Here is a 14,505-nt window from a genome sequence, read left to right as displayed (position 1 = left end):
AGAGTGAGCCCTCTATAGGGATAGGATGGGCCAGCCAGTGCTCAGCGGCTAGCTGGGGCATATATCTAGGTTGATGCACCCAAAAAAAGGCATAGTGCGCCTGAGCTGCCTGGTAATATAGTTCAAAATCCGGTACACCAAAACCGCCCTGGTTATAGGGCCGAATTAGGGTGTCCCATTTCAGACGAGGGGATTTCCCGCCCCATACAAGTTTAGTAAGTTCCGACCTAAGTTGTTAAAAGAAGGACCTGCCCGGGTAGAACTGGATATTCAAAAATAGGTATAGTAGTTGTGGAAGAATCACCATTTTGATCAAGGATGTCCTGCCTGCCATAGATAGAGGCAAGGTAATCCAGCGTGCGATGTTATCAATAATACGATTCATAGTAGTGCCAAAGTTGGCCCGGAGTAACTCATCCCTATCCTTTTCTACGTGTATACCCAGATATTTAAAATCTCCGTCGCTCCAGGTGAGAGGGTAATCCAAGTCAAAGCACGTTGTGGAAGGCGTTAGTGGAAATATGCAAGATTTACCCCAATTAATCTGGACTCCTGAGAGTCTATCAAATTGTATGAATTCTCTAAGAATGGGGTTCAGGTTTTCGCTCGGATCTCGTATATATAAAGTGATGTCATCTGCATACATTGAAATTAGTATTTGCCTTTGAAAACAACGCAGTGCACTGTCTCTATGATGTTGTCGCAGTTTGGCGGCCAGAGGTTCCGTAGCTATCGCAAATAAGAGAGGCGAGAGGGGACATCCTTGCCTGGTTCCCCTGGTAATAGGGAAGTCCGCAGACAGTTTGCCATTAATAAGTACTCTTGCCATCGGACGCTCAAAAGGAGCCGGATCCAGGAGATGAATATCACCGGAAAGCCCATCCTTTCCAGGACTTGAAACACATAATCCCATTCAAGGGAATCAAACGCCTTCGTGGCATCGAGAAAAACAGCCGCCATCGGTTGGTCGTCGTGCACTGAGTTGAGGACGGAGAAAAAAGTGCGTAAATTATGTGAGGTTGCCCTGCCAGGCACAAATCCGGATTGGTCGGGTAGTATCAGGGTGGGAAGTAGGAGGCTGATACGATTAGCAAGAAGCTTGGCAAGCACCTTAACATCACAATTTAGCAAGGAGAGTGGGCGATAAGAGTCACATTTGTGTGCAGGTTTACCGGGTTTGAGTAACGACGTGATAAGTGCAAGCCTCATAGACGGCGGTAAATGGCCCACCTCGAGGGCATCCTCATAGACCTCTCGCAATACTGGGGCCATAAAGTCAATGTAAGTTTTATAAAATTCAATCGGGATCCCGTCTAGTCCCGTGGCCTTCCCCGACTTCATACCCATAATCGCATCTCTCACTTCATCTAATTCGTGGGGCGTACTAAGGAAGGCTCTTTGTGCATCGCTAAGCCAGCCTAGTGAGACGTCATACAGGTAGTCTTGCAGTCGAAGATCTCCTATTCTAGAGGAAGCGTACAACGTGCTGTAATGTAATACAAAGGAGTTAAGGATTTGCGCTGTGTCTCGAATCAACACACCCCCAGGGTCTTCAAGTTCCAGTATAATATTGGGCGTGCGCGTAAGGCTAATTGTGGAAGCCAAGGCCTTCCCTGGCCTTTCACCTTCGCCATAACGGCGAGCGGTCCAGTATTTGCCTCTAAATTTCGATTCCCTAGTGGCTTCGGTAGTGTACTCAGAAAGTTTTTCCCGTACCTTCAAGAGGACAGAGTCAGTGGGAGCCTCAGCCAGTGTCGTTTCTAGGCGCTTAAGGTCTGTTTCCAATGTCATTATGCGGGCAGTAATGCTCTTTAGAACCCCGGCTCCCTTAGCAATGCAAATCCCTCGTAGTGTCACCTTGAACGCGTCCCAAATAGTTTCGACATCCCTACCCGAATCTTTATTTCTCGCGAAGAAATCAAGACATTCATCGCGGAGCTCTTCTTGAAAGGCGGTGTCTAGTAACATCGTAGGTTGCATTCGCCAAGCAGTTGTGGGGGGGCCTAGGTCCGCCGAGCGCAATGTGATTCTCACAGGGGAATGATTTGAATATGTTCTGGGGAGGTGTTGTGATCGAGCAAGCGAGGTACATAGTTGTGATGTCAGGAATATATAGTCAAGCCTGGCCCATGAGCGCGCTTGCGCAGTGAAGTGTGTGCCCTCCCTCTTGTCAATGTGGAGGTGTCTCCAGGCATCTACCAAATTGTGGTCTGTTACTGCAGCACGAAGTTCCGTACGCGCCTTAGTGTAGTGTTGTGGAGCTGGGTGCGATCTGTCTAAGGAAGGGTCTAGCGTGGTATTAAAGTCGCCTCCTCAAATGAGGTGGTGAGGCCCTGTCCCCACTATCGCTGCCCATAACTCAGTGAAGAACCCAGGGTCATCTATGTTGGGACCGTAGCAGCTGACCAATGTGACCGCTATGTGCCCCACATCATGCAGTATCTCCCTTGAGAGTCTATCTTGGACCCAGCCATAGCAAAGGGTGTACATTTTCTTACCAGGATTGCTGTGCCCCTAGCATATGTCGAGAAGGACGAGAACACGGTGTGGATCGCCCACCGATTGGCAAAGGTGTGAGTGGTCTGCACCCTGAAGTGAGTTTCTTGGAGGAGGGCTATGTGCACTGCGTGGCGATCTAGGTATGACAAAACCTGTCTCAGTTTCCTGGGGTCCCCAAGGCCTCTCACATTCCACGTCAAAATATTTAGGTCAGTGTCTCCCATGAGTGGTGCTTGGTAGCATCTCTAATGATGGTATTTAACGATGGCCAGTGTTCAATCGGTCTGAATCGTAGCACAGCATGCATTTCGGTGGTTGTCTGAAAGCTTGTGCTTATGTGTACAAACAGCACTGTGAGAATGCCGTCTCGCATACAATCACAACTTCCTGTAGTATTAAGATATAGCAACTCTTCGGTAGGTTTCGTGACTAACCTCAACTTGTAACAGTGGAACCAAACATTCCCCCCCTCCCCTCTGTGTAACAACCCCAAAAGTCCCAGTCTGGGAGCAGTTAATAGGACATGGAAAGTAAACTCAATGGATCGTATCAAATAGTGCGCAAGGTACCATCCCACATCTCCCCTACCTCGCAAGCCTCCATTCAACACAATTACAAGCAATGCGGTAAGTCTCATACAATACTTTGCAGGGTTACACCCCCCACCCTCCCCACATCGGAAACCCTTACAATGCAGTCGGGCAGATGTCAAAACTAAAAGCACTTCAACAGGTAGGCCTAAGTTATAGCATACGTCAGGCGTACCGGTATTGAAGCGCCCGAGCACACACCTCAAGGCAATAGTTGCATACACCGCTAAGAGTATTGGAAATGAGTCAATGAAGGTAGCACAAAGGTCCCATTCTGCTCCAATCAGCGCGCCACCACCCTCCTCCCACTGAAGCATCCCCAACTTGCCAGTAGCCCCTTCCCTCCCCCCACCCTCAACTAGTCCAAAACAACCCAACATTTGCAGCAGTGTCAACAAGTGCAATGGGGTACTCCCTATGGGGTACGACCTAGGCGCGCACATAGCCACCCCCCGCACCACGCCCATCATCCTGTTCGGCCACGCTTGGGCGCAATCAAGGGAGTGGGGGGGGGGGTGCCTGGAATACTTTACCACCATCAGTCCAGTGCCCATCCGGTGTCCATCGAGCAGCAGGTGGATTGTCCGTTACATGAGTCCCGCTAGTGGGCCCGAGAAGGAGAGCCACTGGATGGAACAATCTTCAGGTATGCAGTATCTAAGTTCACTCATCCTCATTCGCCGAGTGGAAGTCTTCCTGTCTCTCATCGCCATTTCGCCTGCTTCCAGCGCGTTCTCGTTTCAGTGTCTTTACAAATTCTTCCACCTGTTGTGGGTTCACAAAGAAGTGCTGCTTAGCTTGATGCGTCACTCTTAGTTTCGCTGGGTACAGCAGTGCATAGTCCACTTGGAGCGCTCGGAGCTTCTTCTTGACTTCTAGGAACTTGCGACGTTGTTCTTGCACCACAGGCGTGAAGTCTGGATAAATGGAGAAGGTGACCCCCTCGCAATTGAGGGTGTGGTTGGTGCGTGCCGCCCTCAATGCAGTATCACGATCGCGGTAATTTAGGAGTCTTGCAATGATGGGTCGAGGCGGGGCTCCGGTAGTAGGCCTCGGTCCTAGAGATCTGTGCGCCCTTTCAACAATAAATTGTTTGGAGAATGCGTCAGCTCCGATCGCCGCAACGAGTATCTTCTCCACATATTCCTCCATGCGTCCCGTATTGGTAGATTCTGGCACGCCTATCACGCGAATGTTATTCCGGCGACTGCGGGCTTCCAACTCCTCATTCTTAGAGGCTATGACTCTGAGGACATTGTCCATTCTTGAAAGTTGCGTCGAGTGGGCGGCTGTGGTGTGTGTCATCATTGTCGGATATACGCCGTTCAGTTGCAGTGATGCGCTCTTCATGAACATCCAGTTTTTGAACCATGGCATCCATTCTTGACGACATCCTGTCAACTTTGTCCACTATAGTGGCGAATCCTTGCCTCATTTCCTGCATCATCTGTTGGAGTTCAGACGTGACGGAGCTGGAGCCATTTTCCGTCGCCGAAGAGATCTGAGAGCTTCCCGCCTCTTGTGTGCCTCTCAACCCTTTTTTGGACGTGACGGAGTCGAACGACAGCTTGGGCTGCCGATTATCTGGTTTGCCCATAGCAGGCCTGTTGTAGGGACTGGTCGCAGAGGATGAGAATCGCTTATCACGGTTGTTACGGTGTGGGCTAGTGTCTGCACTCATTAGTAAGAGCCGCGCAGTACGTAAAGTCCTTCTCTAATATGCTGAGGCTTGCAGGGAATCAGACCAGTCTCGTGGGCAGATATTATCAATACTCTTGTCCACAGTGCAGGGAATAGCAGCTCAGCAGCATGTTGGTGGAGATCAATGAGTTCTCTTCTTGGTGCCAATGTCTAGGTGCGCGGTGGAAGGCACCCCCTTGGTTCAGTAAGCAGCTCTCAGGTCAGATGCAGGGAGAGCAGAAGCACTGGGTCCCAAAACGGGAGGTCGATGGTACACAGCTCTCCACAGCATGCCCCACCGCAGCAGTCAGGCAGCTGATCTAAAAGCTATCAGTCGGCAGGGGAGAAGGTCTTACCGCCACAAGCTATGTCCCCCCGGGTCTGGAATCAAGGGCCGGCAGTATCCGCTGCGGGGGCGGGGGCACGGCAGTCGAACTCACCGATGTCTATAGGTGTTCCCTGAAGTACAGGCCAAGTGTTCCGCTATGTCTCCGAGCATCGCCGGCATGCGCCGGTAACTGTTCCCGATGGGGGAGGGGAGGAAGGGAGATCCTGCAGGCCCACCCGATATCGCCAATGTCCGATCAGCAGTGACCGGCCGCAGAGCAGGTCAGTAGTGGAAGCACCTCGTCTCCGATCAGGCTGCCCAGGCTCAGGCATGCAGCGGAGTCACATCCAACAGCCGCGCAATATGTCCGCTCCTCCCCAGGCTGACGCTGCAAGCCTCGTACAGCGTCTTCACATCCGTAGCAGAACCCCCGAGACGGGGTAGCAGTGGCGCAGTCCCAGGCGGCAATACCTTCACTAAGTCCTCCCGCCACACAGAGGAGCTTACTGTAATGCAGCACCGCTAAAAGGTCGCTCCACCGGATTTTTCTCTACGGGCCTGTCCGCCTCGTGGTGCGCCGCGGTCTATCGTAGGCTGCAGAGCTCACCCGCGTCTCCAGTCGTCCTTAGGCTAAGCTCCGGCCCAAAACACCGGCCATCATATCTTCATGACGATAAGACGTAGGTCGTTGAGAGTTTCACCGAGGCTGCATAAACGTAATCTCCGGATCCGAGAGTAGTGTGGACGGGCAAAGGAGGTGGAATAAAATGATAAATATCGGATTTTTCTATCCAGGCTGCAGGAGCCTCACATGAGTGCGGCCATTCTGCTTGTGCGCCCTCTAGCGCCACCCAATGTAAGGGATCCATGCCTGAACTGTATATAAAGTTTTCTAGCCATTACTGGCTGGCTCACATCGAGAAAAGCCTCAGGGCTGTATAGGTCATTAAACCCAATGAATCTTTCTGTCAGAGTGCCCAAAGTTGTGTCCATCAACATAGAGGAGAGTTTATACCCCTTGTAAGGATTCACAAGCTCCTTCCTCGATTTTAGACAGGATACTGCTGCAGAGACGCGCCTGCAAAGCCAATTGTGGTCAGAGTATCCCCAATATTAAAACGCTATGTCTCCTATTTTATCCCCAGGTGGTTCTAATATCTCTTCCAGTGCAAGTCTGTATGCTATCAACTCTGGGATGACCCATATTGTCCTCCAAAAGAGGTGAGGTCTTAAACCAGTTCCCTCTGAGATGGGCCTAATTCCTTCATCAAGGTGAAGCGGGGCTAACGTGTGCTAGCGGGAAGACTCGCTAGCTTTCTGATACATTTATTTTCCACCAGCACAATTTCTTTCACAGGTGTTTACCCCCATAGCTCTGCCCCATAGGTGTTGCCCAAAAGGCTTGGGTTTTATAGATCTCGACCGAGGGACTTATAGGCTTGAAAAAAGAGCCTCTGTGAACCCTGGTAAGACCACCTGTGATCGGTGCAAGTTTCAGCCTTTTCTTGCCAATATGGAAATACCAATTCATATGCTCAGTAAAGGTAAGCCCTAGATATACAAAGGTGGAAACCCTCTTGAGGGGGATACCATTCAGAGAGGAGTTAGGCCGTGTGGAATGCACGGGATTAAACACCATAAATGTTGTCTTTGCAACATTTATTTCTAACCCCCTCGTCTTACAAAATGAGCTGAACCCATCTAAAATCCTTTGCATAACCATTAGAGATTTAGATAAAAGAAGGGAATCGTCGGCAAACATCAGTGCTGGAAGCTTGGTCAAGGTAATCTTGGGAGCATCATTGTTTATGACCCCATTTAATGATTCCACCAAGCCGTTTACATAGAGACAAAACAAGGTGGGACCCAGCACGCAGCCCTGGCGTACTTCCCTACTCAAAGGGAATGGTTCTGAAAGCTCTCCCAGTTTCCCACAGCGAACTTGCACAAAGTTCTTCTAATGTAGTCTTCTGATAATCTGGCAGACGTAGAAAGGAACCCCCAAATCAGTCATTACAGACCAAAGTTTAGCTCTTGGAACGAAATTGAAAGCTGACTTTAGGTCCATGAATGTTAGATAAAGGCTACCACCCTTCAATACAACTGTTTTCTAGTATAAGAGTTAGAGCCTAAAAACCTTATCATTGCTGGAGGTTTGCTTCCTAAAGCCTCTTGGCAGTGGACTAGGTACACAATGGTCCTCCATCCACTCATGGAGTCGTTCCAGAACTACCCTTGAGAAGACTTTCTGCATAACATCAATCAAGCTGATGGGTCTATAATTCTCTGGTAGCAGAGATCCTTTTTTATAGACAGCAATTATTTCTGCTCCAGCCCAGGATTGTGGAATGAGCATTCCCCCCATTATGGTATTAAATAACGCCCACCTACATATGCCCAGACATATGGTTCGGACATATAAAGGTCCCTGGGTATGTTATTGATGCCAGGCGCCTTATGGGGCACTGTTTTGCGAATGGCACTATGTTCTGCTGGGAGAGTTATCAAAGGAAAATCCTCCAGGTCATGTCCTAATAATGCAGTATTTGGGTATTCTATAGTAGTATTTACCTGTCCCTCCTGGGCATCATATAGGGGATGAAAATGCCACTTCCACACTTTGGCCGCTATATTAGACTTCATATTGGTTCTGCCCTCCTTGTTCCCAAATATCCCAATGTTCCAGAAGGTCCTTGAGTCTTATTGTTTTAGGTCCTGAAGGAGAGAGTCCCATTTAGCCTGGTCCCATTCTTTCTTAGCCAGTTTGATAATATTACTGTGTGTGGCTCTTACACAGCGGTCTCCAGCGCCGGGACGCTTACGGGCAGCCGTGCGCTTTACAAATCCAACACATTTACAATGGATCCAATCTCTATCTGTATCTTTTATTGCTTGAATTAAGGCTGTTTTAGCAACCTGCGTAGTCTATTGTACCATGTCAAGATATTTAGCCTATGGCCCCTGTTCTGCACTTCAACAAAGAACAAGTCCTTCAATGTGTCTGATATCGCTACATGTACCTCCGTCACCATATCTAAGGAACTGGTTTTACCATCAGGTTCAACAAAATTACTCAAACCTGACATTGAGTTGCCCACCACTTCATACAGGGTACCAATTAAATCGGGAGACAACTGCTTGGTGGCCCAGTGGATTTGACGTTGTGATGATAACAGAGACAGTCTGTTTTCAAACGGATCAGGACACGTTGGCCGATGACTCCCATCATATAATGGCAAATCTAGAGAGAAGGCATTATGATCACTGTCAAACCTCGGTAAAAAACAAAGTCTACGACCTCAGGCCATAGTCTAGTATCCACAAAATATAATCAATTAAAGACAAGGACCCTGTCTGATTATATGTATGCAGACCTTGTCTATCTGATTTGGAACGCCCATTACAGGAGAGCCAGTGGGAATCACTTTTTAATGGGGTACATAGTCAAACCTGGGATGAGTCACAGCCTATCTTCATCACCTAGGGTGTCATCTTGGCCATAGCCCAAGGGCTCACATTGACAGTTGAAGTCGCCCCCAATGACCTTAAAGGTGCTCCCCGGAATAGTGGATAGGAGAGTGGCTAGTTGTTCAACTACTAGAGATTCCTGTCCAGTGCTCCTGGCTCTCGAATAAACATTATCCAGGGCTATGACCACTTTACGGGTAAAATTCAACACAACGCACAGTATTTCATCTGACCCAGTTTCGACCTCCTTAACCATACAACCCAAATGGGTAGCAACCCATATTTTTAGCCCCAAAAGATGGCGTTGCCCTCCTGCAGGTGGTAGCCAGCTTTGTAAATGCCACAAAACCCAGACGCCATGCTTCCTCCCTATTCCAGGTTTCCTGGAATAACACAACATTGAATTGGTATATTAAAGACCCCAATCACTGCAGTCCAACTTACTTTTCATACCTGCAGCATTCCAGGAAGCAACCTTGATTATTTTCGAAATTTCTCTAGGAGCTAGGGTAGTCTTGCAGAAGTTCTCTTCGATGAGTACTTCTGGGTCTGCCCGTGTGGGTTCATACTGATTACAATACATCCAGTTTCTTTTGCTAACGGCACCCCGCCCCCTCCTTGTTGATGACTTCTGCCACTCCATTAATAGAAAATTCTGGGAGTAGATGGTAGGAATCAGTGTCTACTTGGCAGCTGTTGTGCCTTTCCCTACCCTCTGGTAAAACCAACCACACTACCTCCACTATTCTACTCTGCTCGAAACCATCACAGGAAGGAGACCTGCTAGAGCATTTCAGATTTGATTTAAGGGAGGAGCCCCAGTGGTCTGGTGCCCTCCTTCTAATGTCATTGGGATCTTTATCTCAGTGGACCCTATGAGTCAATCCACTCCTCAGGAACCTCAGTTCTGTTGGACAGTGGAATTGCATAGAGGTGGGGGCCAAGCATCTGGCAGAAGAGACAGCCCAAGTTGGGGATGGAGTGTGGGAGATGCAGGGGGTGCTGTCGCTGATCACACAAGGGTGGTTTGTAGAAGTAACCAGCTGAAGGGTCACTATGACTGAACTCTGATACTGGCATGATAAGTTGCTTAATATGAGGTCGTGGACCAATTTTAGGTACCTAAAAATGGCAATACAGTCCCCAGGCTTATCTTCGGGACCCTTCCCAATTCAACTAACCTTCTGAGTTAAGAGTATATCATCTACTCTGTCAAGTGGATAATGGCTATGTCTCGAGACCCAACGCAAACTTTTATTTTTTAGATTATCTTGGGATTCTCTCTGATCAGCTTTTAGCTCAGGAACCCCTGCAAGGAGCACAACTTAGTGGCAAGAAGCTGGGAGTATCTTAATTCCTAGGGGTTTCACAACATCACCCTATGAGCCTCAATCTGATTGCTCCTTCCCTCACCCCCCACTGCCTACTGGAAAGTGATCCCTTTGACACATACCAGTTGTCCTCTTAAAGGCCCCTTTGATGGTTACATTTTAACCCATTCATTGCCATTAGCAAGATTAGCCCATATGGCCTTATCTGGCACAGCCAGTTCAGTTTGGCATTGTGCGTCCACTCTACCATTCAACCCTGAATATGCGTTATTATTGGTTTCCCCACACCAGTTGCTCAGTTTATCAAGGCGGACAGTGAGTGGGCTCAGTTCTTCTTGGATGAGAATTGTAATCTTTCCTAAGATATCCCTTATGAGACTTGCTACCCGTGAAGGTTGAGCAACAGCTCCACTGTCGTTATGAACATTTGCTAAATTCGTATCGCCAGAAGTGCAATGAATATCGACGCTATGTTAATTAGAGCTTTTAGTGGACTTTTGAGTGCAACGTAAAGAGGTCTTTTTTTGGCAGCCACAGTGGGTTTAGCAGGCCTTTCCTCGATTTGGGGACAGTCAGTAATTAAGTCCAGTCTTCTTAATTAACCTGTGCTACCTGACTCCCACAAACAGACTGGTTAGGGCTTTGTAGTAGAGCATGCTGTGGGCCTGTCAAGCACCATGCGGATCCGAGGACAGGGACAGCCATCTCTCAGTTAAATCTGTCTCCGTGGTCCCTACACCTATGGCTCTTTGCAACATTCTGTCAATGGAGGTGGGGTTTGGGGACAGCAGGGGCAATTGGGACCTCCCTTGGTGGTTACTTTTCCCCATGGTGTCAATCACAGAATTTGATGGGTTGACTACAGGGAGAACACCCGGCCAAAAGAATAGAATCACTCATCCTGGTGAGTTCCTGTTTCCCTGAGGGCACAATAGATTAAAGGGAGGTGGCCCAGCCCAGCCTTGGACGGGCCCACTCTTGGCCCGCGCACATGCCCAAGAGCGTCCCGTACAGTAACATTTTTTAGGCACCTCTGGGCGCAAGGAAACAGCGTTGGCGGCTTCCTGCTGCAGGGAAGTCAGGGGCGTGTGGTCCGGTCCGGCCCTCACCACCACTACCACCGTCAGCACCAGGCGGGCAACTAGAGCCAAATTTCGGGGGGGGGGGGAGGTTAAAAATATTTTGGGGGGGACTAATTCTTCCAAACATAGACAGAGTGGCTGTAAGAAGGGGCGAACACACAACAAAAGCCTCATTTACACGTAAATGGTCTTTTAAAGACCTGTTAAGTACTCGGGTGCGGCTGCAATTAAATGTTCACCAGCCTGAGAAACTGTCTCCGGCCGGGCTGACACACACGACGGGGGTGGGGGGGCGGCTTGGGGGCTGAAGCCCCGTGAGCCCAATTGGTGTTGCGCGCCTGGTCAGCACTATCAGTCTGCAGCTAATTATAGCTAATGCTAGCTGGTTAATAGCTCCCTTTTCCTGCTTAATGTTCTTACCCTCACACAAGATCTGTCTGCTATGGGACTTATCCATCACTCAGTAAAGTACCAGCCCATAAACCAGTCATCACCACCTAAACAGACATGGAATACCTGAAGCAATCTGACACAAAGCTGGCCAGTCGGAAGACTGCACTCAGTTCAGCACTGCAGGTCCCCATTGGCTACATTCTATGTGTGCAGCTTTATATCTCCCAATGGCACTCAGATATGAGATGCTATTAACAAAGACCATCCGAGCAGATCTTCCCGACCAATTATCTCACAAACATGCCTGCTCAGGACCATGAACTAAGCACAAAATATCAGACTGTACAACCTAGTACAGTAACCATATGAATAGATTATGACCATATGAAATAACACAAAAAGACCTGCAGTTTCTCAAAGCTGCGCGCATACTCACACACTGTGAAGTGCACGATTGTCTCACCCTAATATAAACTTATTTTGACTTGTACTTATGTTGGTTGCCTATTTACTTACCTATATATTATTGCGCAACCTCCTCTTATGTGTCTGTAAAAGGTACGTTTTGTCCCAAATTTCTGTCCTGAATTTGACCTACTGTACGGTATTTTGACCATTTGACATCATGACATTTTACACTCACCCTCCTGAATTTGCACCAATTACAGTTGATCACCCTACAGACCCCCCAGGATATAGCGGCATGGATTAGCAAATTTAGCGGCACGAAAATGGAAATTTAGCGGCACAAATATGGAAATTTAGCGGCAATTTTGCGGCATTTTATGTGGCCATTTTTCCTACAACAAACACAGATATCTTAGTTTTTTTTAGTTATTTAACAACATGAAGCTATGTATATTTGGTTTCTTTACAATGTAGACACTTTGGGGCAGATTTACAAGCCCCTTGCGCTGCTTTTAAGCCACCGTTGCGTCACTTTTGTGACGCAGCGGCGGCGCAAAAGATGCACCATGGTGCGGGGTATTTACAACGTGACGCATCTCCCAGATGCGTCACGTTGCAAAGCCCTGCGCCAGAAGAGGCGTACCATTGCAGGTCAGTTTGTGTCTTGCAATAACCTTAGAGCTTGGTGCCACTGTACCTGCTGCACTAATGATGGCTATACCTATCGCCCCTTTACAGTGTATTTTGAACACGACCTGATATCCCACCGGATGCCCGTTCGACAGATCTAAACACTAGAGAAAGAGCAGTCAAAACCGCCAAGTGGTCACTTGTTAAACAGTAGCGAACTGCATGTTGGTACTTGTAGTTTCGTTGCAAAATGTCAGCCTGCAAATCGTCTCCGATTTAAAAGCGGGGACTGGTTAAAGTTGACACCCCTGACATGGGGCCACTTGACGCCCGTGTTAAATTTCTCGCCTCTAGGATTTTTCCCATGGCTCACTCCCAGGGGGAAATGGTCTGCAATAGGTGAGCTCATTCCTCTGACTTCATCCCTTGTCCAGCGCGCCTCTGCAGATACCCCGTCCCGTGTGTGCCTCAGCTCTCTCGGCTGAGTGGTTCTGTCTGTTTATCTTGAGGGACAGACATCTCTGCACGGCGCTCCGTCTCCAAGCCCGCGATATAGGGTGACCAACTGGCATTGGTGCAAATTCAGGACAGTGAGTGTAAAAATTCAGGACAAAGGGTCAAAATTCAGGACACAAATTCAGGACAGGATGTCAAAATTCAGGACAAAACTTCAGGACAATAGGTAAGTTTTACAGACACATCAGAGGTCGCGCAATAGTATATAAGTAAGCCCAGCCATTTCCAAACATATTCAACCGTTTGCAAACCTATCCATCATGTATCCTTCCATCTATCATTTCACTCATCCATCCCTTCATCCATCCCCTCATCCATCCTTTCACTCATCTCCATTATCCATCCACCCTTTTACCCTATCCATCTGTACACTTATCCATCCACTCTTCATCCCATCCATCCATTCACTCATCCATTCAGCCATTTACCCTTTCACCAATCCAGCCATCCTTTCACTTACTAGTCTGAAAGCCACCCGAAACAGGCTGAGCTGCGGGTGCAAGGTTACATTTTCGGCTGCGCAGGAGCCTCCTTACAAAAGCAAATGACAGTCTCTTCAAGTTGCCGTTAATTAAACTTGTTTATCCTGCTCTCTTGTTATAATAACGCTGCAGTCAAAAGTCTCTCTACCAACCGAAAGTACTATTTAATTAGAATGAAAGACAAGAAAATATGGGCGGAGCAATCATTTACTGCGCACGCGTGCGCATGGGCTGTTACCGGAACACCGGAAGTGATCCATCGTAAAATACACTCCATGCGTGCAGCGCTCACGGCGGTGGCCAGGATCCCCCTCATACTGGCGACCTTAGGTGGAGGCAGCGCTTCCAGCGCTACCAGTACCACCATGGGCAAGGAGAGCGGATGCCGGCTGCTGACTCTACCGAGAGGGGGAGACGCCGTGCACAACGGGCCAGGGAGCCGCCAGGCACATGGCGACACGGAGGGTGAGTATCCGGCACGCGCACCAATAGAGGAGGATGAGGGAAATGATGCTAGTTACCGGACTTGTGTTTGGGAGTGACGTGGAGTAGTCCGAGTAAAGTTATAATAGACAACATGCAGTGTATAAATCCGATACTTAGGGTTCATTGCTGAAACAATTCGCTCTCATATAATTGTTCTTTCCCCGGTGTGTTGATTTGCTTTTATTTGTCAGTACCTCTTATGTTTGTTAATCTGATAATGAGACAATTTCAAACTTCCTTTCAGAGTTTCGCATGGAATTTTATTGTGTTGTAACATCTACATTTTGCTTATTCTCCCTATGTGGGAAGTTGAAGGCACAACTTTGAGTGGGATTAAAAAAGAGGTGTGTTAAAGGGTGTTACCTTTGCAGCATAACAAGGTATCCTTACCAAAATGCGTGGCACATATAATGACTTTACCTAAGACAATAAAAGTAAAATCCTCTGCCTCCCATCTTGAACCGCCGAAGCAGTATTTTGGTTCGGTTATTGCATCCAAACATGTCACAGTTACAAAATATGCACTAAAACACGAGTCAAACTTGGAGTCCTGCAAGGATCCATCCTATCACCATCCGTCCTCAATCTCTTCATGGAACCCCTTGCAATTAT

The 14,505-nt window shown here is 48.2% G+C and overlaps 2 protein-coding genes across 2 annotated transcripts in view; one reads left to right on the top strand and one right to left on the bottom strand.

The window, feature by feature from the left end:
* The window catches only part of LOC144824780 (uncharacterized), a 106,957-nt gene extending 93,435 nt beyond the window's left edge, over window positions 1-13,522 (bottom strand). Inside the window, exon 1 of the mRNA XM_078683787.1 lies at window positions 13,386-13,522. The gene's annotated coding sequence lies outside the window, so the exon portion shown is untranslated. The remainder of the gene's footprint in view (window positions 1-13,385) is intronic.
* Window positions 13,523-13,633: 111 nt separating this feature from the next.
* Window positions 13,634-14,505, top strand: part of YRDC (yrdC N6-threonylcarbamoyltransferase domain containing) — a 93,702-nt gene continuing 92,830 nt past the window's right edge. Inside the window, exon 1 of the mRNA XM_078681227.1 lies at window positions 13,634-13,872. Within this exon, the coding sequence (XP_078537353.1) occupies window positions 13,683-13,872 (190 nt within the window). The 5' untranslated portion in view covers window positions 13,634-13,682. The remainder of the gene's footprint in view (window positions 13,873-14,505) is intronic.

Source organism: Lissotriton helveticus, chromosome 3_1 (assembly GCF_964261635.1).
Source record: "Lissotriton helveticus chromosome 3_1, aLisHel1.1, whole genome shotgun sequence".
NCBI lineage: Eukaryota > Metazoa > Chordata > Amphibia > Caudata > Salamandridae > Lissotriton > Lissotriton helveticus.
The sequence above is the reverse complement of the archived record's forward strand: the minus strand, read 5'-3'. Positions and strand labels throughout refer to the sequence as shown.